Below are 16,438 nucleotides of genomic sequence, written 5' to 3'. Positions count from 1 at the left end.
GTCGATCTTGTAGTCTTTCTCCCGGGTTATTTTCATTGTTTTTTGGATCTGATTTTACTCCTTCTTCCTCTTCTTCTGCTGCTGCTGCTGATGATGCCTGTTTTTCTGGTAGAGTCGGTAGAGATGGTCCTGTTGGAGGAGAATGTGGCGGTGGTGGGTTATTTCCCGTGCCACCCTCACCTCCCGGCAAACTTCCAGATCCTCCTCCTCCTCCTGCTGGTAAAACTCGTCCCGCCTGCAAACTCTGCTCCGATGAAAATGACCGTTCCGAACTGTCGCCGTTTTTGACAGGATCCCCACCATCTTCAGCAGCAACAACAACAACAACAACGGCAGAGCGTTGAGGCCTCCAACGGCTGCGGCCATCCAAAACGGCACGCACACCGTCCATCCCCTGACGCACGCATTCCTCAACGGCAGACACATTCGTCCTGCCTCCCGTCCTCCTGATGACCTCCTCCGCGCATTCCTTCCGCAGCTGAGTGATCCACCACGAGACCCAATACTCACCCGCACTGCCATTGGTACTGCCGACAAAATCGGCCGCAATTCCAGAAAAACCGCACCACAGCACGCAGAGGGCACACACCAGCAGCACACGGCCAGTCATCATCATCGCCATCACTCCTGTCACTTGCGTGCAGCCTTCAGCACAAACTAACTCCCCGTCAACGCAGAGTGAGAGCAAAAGGAGAGACAAGTCACACAACCACGCACCGTCCCATCCAGCAATGAGAGTCACACACCACCGCAACAGCAGCTCAAACACCATAAGACATATGGAATCAGTAAAAAGGTAAAAAAAAAAAAAAAAAAAAACGCACAACGCCCTGCAAACCAGCAATTAAAATAAAGCAAAACAAAAGATTACAAACACACAAATGGATCCAGCGCGCATGCATATGAGTGTGTCTGGACGCATTCAACGCGGCGGATGCGGGAACAACGCGGAGCGCACAGCAGGACAGTGGAAGCAAGCAAAGCAAAAACACAATCATCATAATTGCTCTTACTTTATACATCGGACCACAGTAGACGTACACACATGTCCCCGCCGTTGAGTGCTGGCACGCACAGCCCGCACACACATCTTCAGCCCAGAGTGGTGCACGCCAGCGCGGATACGGCGAGCAGCAGCGGGGCACACACCCACGCAGAGCTGCTGAGGCTGCCGTCAATTTCGCGAAGATGTGACGGCCCTCGGGTGGTCGTCGTAGTTGTTGTTTCCGTAGATGTAATGATTGGTGCCTCTGTGGTTGTTGTTGTTGTGGTAGTCGTATTTGGTGCGTTTGTCGTAGTCGTCGTTTTTCGCACTGTGAAATCAACTTTTGAAATCGTTGCGGATTTATCCGCAGCACTTGTTTTCGCTGACTGAACAGACGCAACTGATGCATCTTGACTGTTGGCATTCTCATTGGCTTTCGGAACTGTTTTTTCTTCTACATTGTTATTGTCTTGAACCGCTGGTGTAACGACCCCTGGGCCTGGGACCTCGTTTTTATCCTTCTGCCTACCGTCCGTCCCACTTATTCCCGGTTGTGGATCGGACTTCTGAACGGATTGAGTTATTTTATCGCTACTCTCTGTCACGCACACGGACGGGCAGCAGCACAGGGCGAGCACCAACAGGGCGCACAGCAGACGGCACGTCATCATCGTGAGTGTGGTCGTTCGGTGGTGTGGAGCTGATCTGCACAGTGAGGGACATGGAGAGCAACAGGGGAGACGAGAGGTGCGGCAGACACACAAACAGAGGGCACACCACATGAGGAGAGGGCAGCAGCCAGGCATGCACCGTACGCCGCACACCACGCACGACACACACTCCAATCCACGGCAGCAGGCACACACACACAGCCCTGCCGCAGCACCAACACACAGATGGAGGAGGGAGAAGCAAACAGGAGCGGCACACAAGGCTCCACCGCATGCACACACGGCGAGGGCGGTCCGTCGTGTCGGCACCCCTCACGGAGGGTACGCACACACACAAGAGGAGGTGCAGCGCACACAGCAACGCAAAAGCAAAATAACAGTAAAAAAGGGAATGATCCCCTCACACCACGTGGATTGTTGTTCCACGGGAAGTGCAGCTAACAATTCGGTTTGTGTTCTTCCTGCTTCTCGCCGTCAAAGTGTTGCAATAGATGGTTTTATTCCTTTCGTTGCTGTGGCACCTGATTCCTCACCGTTTATTGCGGTGGAAATGAAAATATGTGAGTGGACTCCCACACACCAGGACGCACCTTCGCTCCTATTTATTGGTGCATGGAAGGACATGTGTGTTTGGTGGTGCCTCGTCCATATATTCTTCTAGGTGTACATTCCCATGCAGGCTGAGGGCGGGATGACGCTCCGTCGCGGTGCACTTCCCTCGCATGCCGCCCACTGTGATTCATCATGCATCACCCCCTCACATATTCCGTGGTGCCACACCGTTGATATTATTGCAGCCGCTGCGATTCCGCGTATTTCACACATTTGATTGTGCCACAACACATCCGCTCGTGTGGCCGCCGCATCCAAACAGCGGTGCCCAACACCGTGAGCGGCAGTCCACGTCCTTGCATGTCCCAACGCAGTGGTGTTTGACTGTCAGCCAGGCGACACACAACAGGAGAGTCTTGTGCTGTCAGTACAACACACGGAGCTGCAGTAAATGACTCGGGCGGGGACGCATCTACTTGTCGCAAAGCAGTGAAAAGGAGTCGGGCAAAATAATGCCGGCTGCACTCACGACACCATATCCACAGCCAAAGCATGCGACGTGATGTGTGTTTCACTGGTGCTGTGAAATGCCTGCAGACGACGTCACTAGTGGAGGCATGCCACCTATGATCGGCGAACTGAAAATAATCGGCATGGGAGGCCACAAGAGGCAGCAACGACGCCAGCAGCAGGAGCAGCTCTCTCTCTCTCTCTCTCTCTCTGTTGCCTCCGAGAAGTAAACATTCCACCAGCCACAGCTGACTGTGCCATCGTGACACTCCATGCACGTCGTGGCTGCGTCAACACATCCTGTTCCCTGCAGCGCCTCAAAAGATGCCTCACTCCGTCCACTAAGTGCATCGATGTGGGCCGTGCCTCGGCTGCTCGTGAGGACCGCAACGATGTGAGGGTCACCGAGTCGCAGCATGTTTGTTGTGACGTTGTTGCATGGCACCCACACACACACACACGCAGCGCCTGCATCCCTCCCTTTTGTTTCCGCCCTCTGCCGGAGTGGCCACACACACGGGCAGCAGCAAAATCACTTCACCCTCGACGACACAAAATCAACACCGACATCCCTCGCGACGCAAAGATCTCGGTTGCCAGCACGGACTTCCTGCCGCCCTGCCATCGACGCTGAAACACGGCACAGTGCACGCACTTATTTTCCCCGTGTGCGGTCAGCCGTTTGCATCACACATTCTTCGGTGGGCTGACGCCCATAAAAGCACGCCACAAAAGGCCACTGTGATCGCACAAGCTCTTGCGATAAGCGTCGGTGTGTGCATGGACCCGCTGCTCACACGTGCTGACAGGCAGCCTGCAGCCGGTGCCCTCGTGCCAGTTCATCGGCTCCAGAATGGAAAGAGAAAGTGGCCTATTCCCCATGCACTTATTCCCACCAGCAGCACCAACACGCTGGTCGCCAGCCGTCATTCCTCAGCACATCCAGGAATGCCGAAAAGTGACGTGGAGCTGCCAGCCAGCAATGCCACAATCCCCGCACACATGTCGGCTCCACCAGAGAAGACACACAAATTACAAGCGACACCCTCCACATGTCATCCGAACATCATTCCGACACACCGCGACACGCCAAACAGAAGTATTCGTCACTCCATGCACCCCCTCACGCAATCAAATAGTCCACGCACCACGCACGGCAGCAGCTCACACGCAGTCAGACAAATGTTATTCGGATCAGTGTTATCCACGTGCTGCAGTGGGAAGTAAACAAAAGAGACGACCTGCCAAACCCCAAAAGAGTGCCACGACTGGCCGCAAGTCAATGGAACGCAGCAACCCAAATGAATTCAGTCCTAATGCCCTCAACCTCCCGCATTCCCCCACTAAAACCCCAAGAGACGCAAAACAAAAACCCCGTCAAATAAAGTCGCTGTGCAACACCAATTGGAGCCGCAGTGCCTCCTGCTGTCCTCACAGTCCGCTGATGACGCCTGGATGCGGATGAGCACCCATCGGTCCTTCCAAACGACGCCGCACACCCGCGACGCATCCTGCGCTCTGAGACACGCGTCCCTCACTATCACCAGAGACACCCACGCGCCGTCAGTACGCAACAAATAGTCAAGGAACCAAAGATGTGTCAGGCTGACAACAAGACACCCGCCGACAAATAACATCGCAGAAATCAACAATAGCACCAGCAGCGCCAAAAGACGCGGGTGAATAAGATCAACGGACTCATGGCGTAGTTGAAGAAGGAACTTGGTGGCGTCACAAAGAACCAAGAGGCTGACACTCTCTCAGCAAGAGAGGAAATATAAGAATACAAAAAAGAGAAATTTTAAGCGTCCGCAGTCAAAGCAAGCCAATAACTGAAAAAAGGGTTGTGGGCGCACATAACCACACTTAAAAAAATAAAAAAAACAAAAACAAGAAAGAAAAAGTGTGTGACGACCAGCGCACACACTCTCATTGCTCCCGCAAAGCAAAACACACACACACAAGGAGAGAGAGAGAGAGAGAGAGAGAGAGGTCGCCCACTCAATGCAATGGAAACAAAACAGAAACAGTTACGGTGCTACGCCCATGCAGCCAGGCAGGACGGCAGCGGTGCGTGTCGTGCAAAAGAGAGCACCAACGGGCCTGCATGGGTGTACATGCAATATATACAATGGGCACATTATGTGTGTGCTTCGTGGGATGAGGTGAGGGCGAGAGTCCATGCAAGGGGACACACACACAGAGAGAGAGAAGAACGAGTGTGTGTGTGTGGGCGGTGCACGGCTCTCTCTCCCTCACTCTCACGCGGCCACCACCGCAGCAGCAGCCGCACACGCAACAACAAGAAGAGGCAAAAGAGGGGAGGTGGCGTGGGAGACCGCGGTGCTGCCGTCACTGTCGCCTGTATTTGCGGTGGCATTTGTAAGAAGGGCGTTTTTATCCTTCGCGGATTCTTCGCCACTTTCCACGGGGTGTTCATGCTGTTGATGTTGTTGGACTTGTGTTTCATCACTTTGGTGCTGCTTTTCATGATCTTCTCCCTCTTCTTCTTCTTCTTGTCGTGTGTGTCCAGTGCCGGATGTCGTCCCTGCCGGTATTTCGGGTGGCGAGGAGTCGTTAGCCGCTGCTGCTGCAGGCGTCTGATCTCCTGTTGAAGAGTCCCCTGTTGTGTTAGTTGGATGACTGCCTGAGGACTCCGCTTCACCACCACTGCTGCCAACTGAAGAATCAACAACAGGAGCAGCTGAAGGAGGAGCAGCAGGAGGAGCAGCAGGAGGAGCAGCAGGAGGAGCGGGAGGAAAAGCAGATGAGCCAGAAGAAATGACACCGGTGCCTTGACCTCCAGTAGGAGGAGCAGAAGGACCAGCAGCAGGAGAAACATCTTCTCCAGCCGAGGCTTCGACGGCAGTAATGGGCAGCACTGACCGCAAAGGCATCGTAATCGCAGTTTTATTACATCCGTCAGGCATGTGGGATCCATTCTCACCCAACACTCCCGACGCCATGCAGCCGCCCAGTGCGTTGGTGTCAACGTCCCTCGCATAAACACCGCCGGCACCGCACCACAGCACGCAGAGGGCACACACCAGCAGCACACGGCCAGTCATCATCATCGCCATCACTCCTGTCACTTGCGTGTAGCCTTCAACACAAACTAACTCCCCGTCAACGCAGAGTGAAAGCAAAAGGAGAGACAAGTCACGCAACCACGCACCGTCCCATCCAGCAATGAGAGTCACACACCACCACAACAACATTTGAGTGGGCGCGGTTAACAACAATCAAAACAAAAGAGGAGCGCTCCTCGCCGTGCACCGTTCCTCACACTCCCACAGTCACCATTACTGTTATTCCCTCTCTCCTCAGTCCCTCACAGGCACGCCACGCTCAATCCAACACGCGCCTCTCCCAGCACAGGCAGTCCGTCATGCGCTCCCGCTGCGCCGCAACCACACACGGATCAGGTTGGCCGTCATGCACTGCATCTCGTTGTCCTCCTTGTACTTGAAGCAGACCCTCACATTCTCTCAATCCACGGCCTGGTAATGCGAGAGGCGGCCGAGAGGTGCCATTTTTGTGGAAGAACACAATGTGCGGAAACAACGGCCACCCTCACTCACTCAACTCTCCCGCACACAAGGGCGGTGCCATGGCGAAGAGAAGCCCGCCGCACAGCACATGCACAAGGACACATGCAATAGCCGTGCCACCGACGTCGCACCGCAGGATAGGACCATGCGGACAGCAAACACACGGCCTCAACGAGAGGGACGGGGCACATCCAAGTGCATACCGCAGTCCTTCACTTCTCCCTTCCCCGGCGGGTTGGCGTCCCACACCCACAAATGAGGCGCGGCGCACACCATCCGCTCCCCTTCGAGTTCACTCAGCAGGCCGTCGCCCAGCCACCCTCCTGCCATCGCAAAGGGGAGCACAAACAATCGTCGTCGCGGACCATCGGTGCCTCTAGCGGAGAAGAAAATGAAATAAGGGCGTGTCAAAAGCACAGCCAGCAGAGGGACAACAAAAGAGACACAGTAACACAAGGTGACAGCGGACACGGCACAACAAAAGCACGCCGCAGTGAATTAACAAAGAAAAAAAAAAGGGTAAAAGTCCAAGAAGAGCTCACAGAAATTTAAAAAAATATGGTGAAGATCGATTCGGCAAGACTTTTATTTCATGTGCCGATCAGCACAACAAAACGACCGTGTGTTTGTGTGTATACATATCGCCCGCACCAGGAAGGAAGAGAAAAACTAAATTAAAAAAGGAATTGCACTGTCCCACCAGCCCACAAAACATCCCTCACATTTCATGCAGCAATCGGCCTGTTCTTCCAATTCGTGTTTCGTGCAGTCCGTGGAACGCGCAGCCGAAGGGCCGGCACCGCGTGTGGGCGACAAGAAAGCAAACAAGAGAGGGAAACACGTCGCTCATGACGGTGCGCAGCAGCCAAACACCACTTAAAGCAAAAACAAAACTAGTTATTACTCCGGCTGAACTACATTAAAAAGAACACTGAAAAGTAAAGACATTGAAGAACCAAACGAGCAGTAAAATAGAATTAAAACGGTGGTATAAAAAAGGACGGGCAATGCGGCATGTATTCTCCGTGAGGCGTCGCAGATCCACACTCCGTGGCTCAGAAGACTGCCACCACCCAAATACAGTCCCAGTAGAAGCAGCAACACACACGACACGCACACACGCACGGTGTTGTTACCGCTTAAATCACGCAGTGTCAATTTCACGTCGTTGGGAGAGGCGAGGCGGTCGTCGGGACTCACACCGCTCCAGACACTGCGAGGTGACTTTTTTTAATGGGAATTCGTGTCCAGGGGCGTGGTGCTCATTCATTTCTCTTCCGTAATATCCCCAGCAATGTGCTCTCTGACGCTGTCAACTACTCGAATCTTCTCGGGTGGTGTCGGAGCCGCTTCCCTCGTCGGAACGGGGTCTCTGTCCTTGAGTGCACGCATCGCAGTGGAGTTCAGTGGGCGGCTGTACAGAAAGACGTTCGTCAGCGTCACATGAGATTAGTGCCCACAGCACGCGCCAAAGCAAAACCATAGGACCTCAGGTGGCTTCTGACCTGTTAACAGCACCTCTTCCTATTCTGCCCCCAGCAACTGGCCATCAATGTGCACAGAGGCCTTGTTGCCTTGCAGCATGAGTGCCACTTGGTACTCTTCCTTCTTCGGCTCCCAAGTGCTCCTCCGTGTTGTTGTCGTGCCTTCGAACGCCGTCTCCCACTTCTTATTGTGGCTGCAAGACAGTCCCATGGTACGATTGGGCTCAGTGTTCGCCAGCATCGCAGTCAGTGGAGGAGTGTTCCCACTCGGAGCCTCTTCGATGGTCACCGACACCACAAGTGTGAAGTGGTGGCTCAAGAATACATGACGCACACTATCACTGCAAGTGTTCACGGGCCATATTGCCCTGGACTCAAGTCCCGTGAATCGGAACCCATCGCTGTCCTTCAATGCATTCGTCACCGTCGCATGCAGGCAAAGGTACTCGTCGTTCCACGTGCCATTACTGGCCGCATCGGACAAAACTGCCACCAGACCCGCCGTGGGTATAGACACGCTGGAGAAGAAAGTGTCCTTTTGTGCCCCAGTACTGAAGACGGACTTGATTGCACTCACTTCCTCCGTCAGGCGGGAAAATGGCACTGCCCTCACCGTTGCCCCTCCGTTGTAAAAGATGCAAACTGCCATCCGAGTGCAGCAGGGTGCTGGCGAGCTCCCAATCCGCAGCATTGTCCATGACAACCGGTCCAACGTAAAACGAGCGGTTGTTGTCCGTGACCCAAACGTAAAGCGGATTGGCCTTATTCTCCACCGAGGCGTACCCTCTCTGAGTGTACAGCATGACCTTCCCTTTCCTCAATGGTCGCGGTGATGAGGGCATCCACATGCAGGCTTTCCTTCTGCGAGACTCCCGATCCTGAGTTGACCCACACGCCTAAAAGCTTCCCGATGGCCTCCGTCCACGTTGTCCCCATGTCACGCGACTCGTACACCCTCTGGCCATTCTCGCAGTCAACAATCATGAGAAGTGATCCCTCCCACTCGGTGACGCGGGGGTTAAGACATTTCGCAGGGGACATACCCTCAGAGAGCGACCAGGCACTGCCGTTGTCCGTCGAGTAAATGATCATGGAGCAAACGCCTTCTGCTTCATTCTTCGCCATCAGAGGAAGCAGGAAGGCGCCATCCTCCATCACAACACCTGAGCCACCAGAAGCAATGAGCTCCGTCCGTTCACCTTCGTGAGAAGCAGAAGAGATCAGTTTCGAGAGTGTTTGGGGTCGCCCCATTCGATCCGTTCACTCTGCTTGCCACCCGTGGGATTCGTGACATCACCCACAAACAGTTCCAGCTCCAAGCCGCCCTCTCTCCAACACCCACCTTCGTAGGACACATCCGAGCCTCCCGCAAGAAGAAACACTCCGTGGCCCTTCGTGATTGTTGTGGAGTGGTGCACAACACCCAAACCCTCCCTTCCCTCCGATGCACCAAGCACAGTGTGTGCGCTCCATGTATCTTTTATTGACCCCACCAACAAGAGTGGAACAATCCCACGCAGGGTCAATGTGCCCCGCAACAAAATCAGAAGAAAAGGGCTTAGTTAGTTGACCACCTTGATATCCGGCATCCAAATGTGACCTTCGGCAAAAGCAGCAATTACTCCACCAGCTCTGACGAGAGTGGGTAAAACAAATGAATCCCTTGACGTGCCTGAAACAACCTCATCCCTGAGCTGCAACACCTTCTTCTGTGAAAAAAATAGATCGACTCCCCGCGGTAACTCAACATTTATTGAACCACTCATCGCATCAACAATGGGATCCTCCTTCGACTCGGTGACAGGCGTGAACCTTCTTTCGGGTGGTGTCGGAACCACTTTAATGTTCCGAACAAAGGCAAACTCAGGCTTCGTCTCGGACGTGTTGGTCGCCGTGTTGGATGCGGGACTCTGATCAACGGTATTGGGTCCGTCAGCCGCGGCAGACTGTCGCCAATCCTCGTTCTGACGTGTCGGCTCAGCATCAACTTGCGGCGCAGTTGTCCCAACAGATTTTGTGTCATCCTTCCCTTCACGGGGTGGCGGCAACTGAAAGATGCCCGTCTGGTCAGCATCGCTGCTCCGTGCAGGCGGATGGATGGTTCCATCGGGAGAAAACTGACGCCACCACAATTCATAAAGGCCGGCGTATTTATGTGTCGTCACATTCATCGTGAAGGCAACGGTGGCCCCTTCCTCTTTCGTTGCACAGCTGGCAGCACAGTTGCTAGATGTGTGCACCGCATTGGCCACATGGCACACAGCACCCAGCTCACCATCTCTGCCATGCATGCGCACATCAAAGCCACTGAAAGTATAGTTCTCATACTGAGCCTCAGCACTGGCAGGAGAACACCTTTTCCACGCCCACACACACGCACGCACGCGATAGCTCAGGCTGCCGTCACTCGGAGCACACAACACATCCACCGGCACAACCACCGCATCCGCATCACCAGATACATGTCCAGCACTCCCAGCACCCATCACGCACACGGACGTGCAGCAGCAGCACAAGAGCGCAAGGACCATCACGGCGCACACCACACGGAGCCGCACCGTCACCATCGTCATTATCGCAGTCATCATCACCCGTGGTGGAGTCACTGGAGTCAGTGAGCTGATCCGTGAGACAGAAGGAAAAGGAATGGAACGAGAGGGAAAGGGACGGAGTGCAGCGGATACGGCGAGAGAGAGGGCAGACAACATGAGGAGAGGGCAGCAGGCCCAGCCGCACAGTTCACACACCACGAGACGGCATCCACGCAAGGAAGGCACACAACGCCAGAAGCCACCCACCATGCAGGAGAAGAAGATATCCACCACCATCTCCCCCAGCTCATTCCCGCAGCCCCAGGGAAATGGCCAAAACCCCGCGGCCACCACACAACGCACACGGAGCAAGCGAACCCTCATCCATCCATGACGCGGCACCAAAATTTCCTGCCATCCCGCCCTCAATGGGACACGGAGCCAAACTCAACGCAGCCACACGCGGTGCACCACACCCGCAGGAAAAGAGACTCGGGCTGCGCACACCCTCTCCCTCCTCCTCCCTTCTCCTCATGGCCACGGAAGAAGACAACAGCCGCCACATGCAACTGCCAGCATGCACTGCAAAAGGAGCATTCAAATCCACTACAATGTGCATCTTGTGTGTGTGTGTGCCTGCAGAAACACAAAGCAAAGAAGTAGAAAAAAGGAAGCAGAGTATGTGGAGAGACGCACAAAATGTACAGCAGAGACGCATAACGGAAGCAACAAGAAGAAGACCGCTCAAACTCATGACTGCACTGCAGCCCAATCAGTGGCAATTCACAAAAGATTTATTTAAAACAAAAAGAAAACGTTCCCCTTCTTCTTATGTAAACCCCATCACACAAAATAATTACAAATGAAAAAGAAATCGTCCATTACTGTTCCACACAAATTTAAAGAAGTCGCCTGGCTGCCGTGTGGCCAAACAAAACTGTCTGTATATATTTTGTCCGGAAAAGAAAATTGAAAAGATGGTTGCGTGTGTTTCAACCGTCTGACCCTCCATGTGTCCGCACGTCGTTTATATTTCATGGGGTCATCTGCGTGTTGCTGCTCCCCTCAGCCCTTTCATCGGCGTGCGAGTGCGGCCCGCAGAGCACAGTCACTCGTGTGTGTGTGGGGACTGAGAGAAGCACGCAGACACGACGGGAGTCGCGTCACTCCATCGGGAGAGTGAGCGCAGCAAAAAAAGAAAAATCATCAGGAGGGGAGAGAAATGCTGACTGCACTGCCAGCGCGTGAAATGCGCACGCAAAGCAAAAAAAGAAACAAAAGAAAAAGAAAAACACGGCGGCAGGGTCTGGCTGTGTGTGTGTGTGGCGCTGCGGGTGTCTGCCAGCCCTGGCCGCAAAAAAACAAAACAAAACAAGAGGGAAAGAAATGTGTGCTCCGCCCCACCGGCCCTCGTCGCACGCCCACACGTCACGGCTCCCTCAGCGCGCCGTTCGTCGCGGCCCCTCCTCATGCGTGCAGCAGGCGAGGCGCACAGGGCCGTCGTCATGAGCGTGTCGGTGGGTATGCGAGTGGAGCAGTTGGGCGGGAAACACACAGCACCCCTCACAGGAAGAGTGCAGCAAGAAACAATTAAAAGAGGGAAGAGTAGAAAAAAAGAAAAAACGTCCATAGTGATTGCCCCCAAAAGCAAAAAAGAGGGATGCGGGAGTGAAAGATAAAAGGGAATGAAAGATGGTATATTTTTTTAAAAATAAAGAAACATTAAAACATTAAAAAAGAAAAACAACAAAGAAGGCTTCAAGAATTATAAATTACAAACAAAGAAAAGAAAAAAAAATTATTTTAGGATAAAATTTAGTTCTTTGAAGTGAATTTTTGCAGCGGAGGTCGTAATTGTTTTCATGCGTCTGCCAGTCACTCCTCACAGAGCCGCAAACCCCCACAGTCCCAACAGAAGGGGCAGCGATGGCAGCAGCCTGACCTCACAAACAGTGCCGCCATCACCCGTTGCTTCTCCAACGGCATGGGAGTTCGAATCCACGGACACGTGCTCTGTGTTGGCAGATTCCCCCACCGTTGCATTTTGTCCTGCTTTACTTTCTTTTTGAGGCTGCTGCAAGGTCGCTTGAACCACTGGAGCTTCAGAAGTTTTGCCTGCAATGGACGCTTCGGCACGAGATTCTTCGGTAAAAGACGCTGCTGCACGTGGTTCCTCTTCATAAGGTTCTTCTGCGGTTGACGCTTGTGCTTTAATTTCCTCTCGAGGCTGCTGCGATGCCGCTTGCACCCGTGGAAAAGGCATTTCTGCATAAGGTTGGCCTGGGGAAGACGCTGCTGCATGAGGTTCTGCTGCAGGAGGCAACACCGAAGCAACCACAGACTCTTCTACTTGCTCCTCTTGCTCTTCTCCCTTGTCATCCTCCAACACACTCGGAATTACAAGACTGCTGCCGTTGGCGGCAATGGTGCAGACCTCAACGTACTTCGGGCACTTGATCTTTCCGTCTTTCTCAAAATCTTTCAGCCTCACTGGGATTTCAGTGCCCTCAGGGCAAGGCTGAAAACCACTGCTGCCGAGGTACTTCACCTTCACTGTGCCCTCTGCACACGACACCTGCGCGCACACTCCCTTGACGTTTTTATGTTTACCGTCATCATTTTTCGACGGTAATTCCGCGTCTAGGCACCACGAGTCACCGCCAGTCAGCGACCCAGGGAGAGAAGTCACATCTTTGTCCGAGCACGTATTGTACTCTATCCCAGACGTGTCGTGAAAGTACAAAGAAACAACAGGGCAAACGTCCTTATCCGCAGGACTCCCCTCGTTTTCAACGATGATTGCGGTGCACGTCCCGACATGACGGCGGTCAGAGGTGCAGCGAAGCGTCTCTTTGTCGGAGTCATTGCAGAACATTTGAGGATACTTGCCGGCAAGATTCTCGGTTGCATTGCACTTCTTCTCCAGGAAGTCGCAGCCGGTGCTGTTGCCCCAGCCCATCGGCTCCGCCATGCTCCAATTCACGCTGTAGTACTCCATATCCGCAAAAACCGCCATCGTCAGAGCCGTGTAGTAGCCGGCACCGACTGTGGGAGCCATCAGCTCGTCCCGCGCGTGGCGCTCCTTCCAGTGAGGGATCGCCCTTTCCCGAGTGCCACCTTCGTCCTCCAGCTCCATGCCCTTTAGAGAGTCACAACCAAAGTGCGCTTTCGCCTTCTCCTGAACGTGCTTCCCTGCCACCATCCTGCGGACCTTCCCACGCACAATGTATTCAGAGTTCAACATGCTCTTTTTTTCCATATTCCTTTGGCTGAACCCAAGTGCATGTGCAAGTTCGTGTGCGGCAACGCGAACGCTCCACGCCGTGTCAGTCATGTACTTTGGATCAAAGTTCATGGCGCCAATGGAAGGACGAGAATCACTCCAAGTGCTACACGTTGCCGCCCAAACAGCCCTGCTTTCAGTATTTGACGGCCCAGCAGAAGCGTAGATGACAAAGTCAGCAGCCACACCGTATCTCATGTGCTCAGTAGGAACCGTAAAGTGGTTGCACGCTTCATTCATAGCCCTCGGCACGGTTATGTTCCTTCCAGTGGGTTTCACAAGTAGTCGCTCAGCGTGCAGTTTGACAGCACCGGGGAGAATCTTTTCAGTGTACAATTTCTTCTTTGCTTCCGACAATACATGTTCTTCTTTACAAGTTATCCGCTCCCCCAAGAGGTTGTCGCACTTATCCCCAAGCCCTTCGCAGTACGTCTTCTTCCCCTTGTTCGTACTCTTCAGTCCATCCGTGAACACCTTGATGCGGATCGGCTCCCAGCCACTGTTTTCATCCTGTGTGGCGACGGTGTACGCCTGCATGGTTCCTTGTCCCTTGCGCGGCACCTCACGCACCACCGCAGTCGAAAGCGTGCCGCTCCTCATCATCTCGTCCAATCCACGGCGGTATTGTGTGGCGGGTGCAGCGGCAATACATGCAGTGGCGCAGTACATCAGCAGCAAAACCAGCAATGGGAGTGGCGGCGTGGCATGGCGTGGCTGGCGCATGGCCTGAAGAATATGCATTTCTTTGTTTTCGTTTGGGCAGCAGCAGCAGTGCAGCCTGGCTGCGGGAGGGGAGAGAAAAAGAAAAAAAAGAAAAAGGAAATGGTTTAGTGCCGGTAATGCGTCAAAATGCGGCACATGCAGCGGAGTAACAGGAGACCACAGAGGCGGCCATGCACACCGCGTGCGCACCAACTCCATCAATGGGAAAAACCGTCTATCCGTCGTTGACTGAGCGTCCATCACCGTCGCACGCATTCCTTATCGGCCGCAACGCTCCCTACACGCGGAGTGTTTCGTCTGCTCTCCTCGCGGTGTTGCAATAAACGTGTGACCGGCCACTTAACAGCCACCAATTGTGCAGCGCCCGTCCCAGGTGCGGGAGCATCGCACAGCGCCCGCTCTTTCTATCCCAACAGCTCATAGGGGTAACGCCACCGCACGGTAACCTCATTATAATGGGCAGCCCTGAGGCGGGGATGGAAAGTGTCGTGCAAACAAACATATTTTTACTCTTTCTTGCGGTGCTCGAAAACAAGCGTGACGACGTTGCAATTATCATGACGGTTCCTTCCCGCAATGCCACTGACGAAGGAGTTACTGTGAACCCACTGCGTGGAAGTCACCATGTTCGCCGTTGCTCCATAAAACTACCCACGACCACGCCGGCCATTCCCAGACGGCGGATATGAGTGTTGCCAAAGACAGCTACAAGCACCAACACACCGGGCTCCATGGTGCCCTCCATCACCATCCGCAGCGTGCGTGCGTGCGTTTTCAGCGTACACACCGCTCCACAGCGTGTGCAACTTGGCTTGTCTGTGTGTATCTGAGTGTTTGTCAGCGCCTATACTTGCAGAGCAGCTGTGCGGCACAAGAAACTCCAAAGAAAGCAACGGTAGAAAGAAGCGGATAGCACACACGCAAATTACTCATATCGTCCCACACACACGCAGCCAGTGGAATGGGTGCTCTCAACCACAACACAAGTAAAACAATGAAAAAAACAAAAAAGAAAAAGCCGAAGCGTGGGACGACCAGCGCACACACTCTCATTGCTCCCGTAAAGCAAAACACACACACAGGGAGAGAGAGAGAGAGAGAGGTCGCCCACTCAATGCAATGGAAACAAAAACAGAAACAGTTACGGTGCTCCGCCCATGCAGCCAGGCAGGACGGCAGCGGTGCGTGTGGTGCAAAAGAGAGCACCAACGGGCCTGCATGGGTGTGCATGCATATATACAATGGGCACATTATGTGTGTGCTTCGTGGGGTGAGGTGAGGGCGAGAGTCCATGCAAGGGGACACACACACAGAGAGTGAGTGAAGGACGAGTGTGTGTGCGGGCGGTGCACGGATCTCTCTCCCTCACTCTCACGCGGCCACCACCGTAGCAGCAGCCGCACACGCAACAACAAGAAGAAGAGGCAAAAGAGGGGAGGTGGCGTGGGAGACCGCGGTGCTGCCGTCACTGTCGCCGGTATTTGCGGTGGCATTTGTACGAAGGTCGTTTTTATCCTTTGTGAATTCTTTGTCATTTTCTGTGAGATGCTCATTTGGGTCATCTTTTTTATTTACTGCTGTTTCAGTGGATTCAGCATTGTTTTGAACCTCCGCGTTTCCCTTGGCGGCCTCATGAGCGCCAGCAACTCCAGCACGTGCAGAAACGGAGGGTAATGATAGGTCGTTATTTCCATTTGATGTACCATCCGCGTTAATTAAAGGAGCTTCTCCTTCTAGCTGCTTTGTTGAACCGGCACTGGTCTGCTTCTGTTGCAATTCTTCTAGAGGTGAATTTGCCACTGAACCTTGCGTTGCCCCTGCCTCTATTGGTAAGCCATGCAGTGTCTCGTGTTTTCCGTTTTTTTGTTGTACGTGAGCGTCTTCTTGTTCTTCACGTTTCTTTTCCTTTTCTTCTTTTTGATCATCATTTTCTTTATCAACGTGTTCGCTTCCTGCCAGAGGTTTTTCTGCATGCTTGCGTGTTGCTTCCAGGTGACTCTCAATTGAATTACGTTCTGCAGCACCTGCGTCAGGTTCATCAACGTCTTCTTTTTCTATCGGAGGTTCCTCTACGGGTTTGCGTGGTGTTATTTCTTCGACCTTTGGTGGCTGGTCGTCCCCTTGTGGTGGTTGTTTGGTTTTATTGTG

The 16,438-nt window shown here is 53.5% G+C and overlaps 5 protein-coding genes and 1 pseudogene across 5 annotated transcripts, besides 16 other annotated features; all 6 read right to left on the bottom strand.

Annotated features, from left to right (window-relative positions):
• Positions 1-622, bottom strand: Tc00.1047053506971.80 (mucin-associated surface protein (MASP), putative; the record flags this gene model as incomplete). The annotated part of the gene is made up of 1 exon (XM_803502.1): positions 1-622. A coding segment is annotated over one exon (622 nt), but the record flags the coding sequence as incomplete, so codon positions are not given.
• Positions 1-1,459: a sequence feature (heterozygous, non-Esmeraldo-like haplotype).
• Positions 307-331: a microsatellite.
• Positions 799-819: a microsatellite.
• Positions 1,093-1,656, bottom strand: Tc00.1047053506971.70 (mucin TcMUCII, putative; the record flags this gene model as incomplete). The annotated part of the gene is made up of 1 exon (XM_803501.1): positions 1,093-1,656. The coding sequence occupies one exon, from the start codon at positions 1,654-1,656 to the stop codon at positions 1,093-1,095; it is 564 nt and encodes a 187-aa protein (XP_808594.1).
• Positions 1,205-1,309: a microsatellite.
• Positions 1,460-5,110: a sequence feature (areas not merged during assembly with more than two copies in the genome that could not be assigned to a particular haplotype).
• Positions 2,907-2,930: a microsatellite.
• Positions 4,587-4,621: a microsatellite.
• Positions 4,684-4,710: a microsatellite.
• Tc00.1047053506971.60 (mucin-associated surface protein (MASP), putative) lies at positions 4,980-5,798 on the bottom strand (the record flags this gene model as incomplete). The annotated part of the gene is made up of 1 exon (XM_803500.1): positions 4,980-5,798. One exon carries the CDS (start codon positions 5,796-5,798, stop codon positions 4,980-4,982), a length of 819 nt encoding a protein of 272 aa, XP_808593.1.
• Positions 5,111-5,223: a sequence feature (heterozygous, Esmeraldo-like haplotype).
• Positions 5,212-5,236: a microsatellite.
• Positions 5,224-5,855: a sequence feature (areas merged during assembly that could not be assigned to a particular haplotype. This can correspond to areas where the two haplotypes were merged or to regions with more than two copies in the genome that were merged during assembly.).
• Positions 5,415-5,485: a sequence feature (CT-rich).
• Positions 5,856-6,083: a sequence feature (heterozygous, non-Esmeraldo-like haplotype).
• Positions 6,084-16,438: a sequence feature (areas not merged during assembly with more than two copies in the genome that could not be assigned to a particular haplotype).
• On the bottom strand, positions 7,536-9,524 carry Tc00.1047053506971.30 (annotated as a pseudogene).
• Positions 11,981-12,022: a sequence feature (AT_rich).
• On the bottom strand, positions 12,167-14,545 carry Tc00.1047053506971.20 (surface protease GP63, putative; the record flags this gene model as incomplete). Its single annotated transcript, XM_803499.1, has 1 exon — positions 12,167-14,545. One exon carries the CDS (start codon positions 14,543-14,545, stop codon positions 12,167-12,169), a length of 2,379 nt encoding a protein of 792 aa, XP_808592.1.
• Positions 15,662-16,438, bottom strand: Tc00.1047053506971.10 (mucin-associated surface protein (MASP), putative; the record flags this gene model as incomplete). The annotated part of the gene is made up of 1 exon (XM_803498.1): positions 15,662-16,438. A coding segment is annotated over one exon (777 nt), but the record flags the coding sequence as incomplete, so codon positions are not given.
• Positions 16,170-16,224: a sequence feature (GA-rich).

Source organism: Trypanosoma cruzi, genomic scaffold (assembly GCF_000209065.1).
Source record: "Trypanosoma cruzi strain CL Brener 1047053517167 genomic scaffold, whole genome shotgun sequence".
Taxonomy (NCBI): domain Eukaryota; phylum Euglenozoa; class Kinetoplastea; order Trypanosomatida; family Trypanosomatidae; genus Trypanosoma; species Trypanosoma cruzi.
The sequence above is the reverse complement of the archived record's forward strand: the minus strand, read 5'-3'. Positions and strand labels throughout refer to the sequence as shown.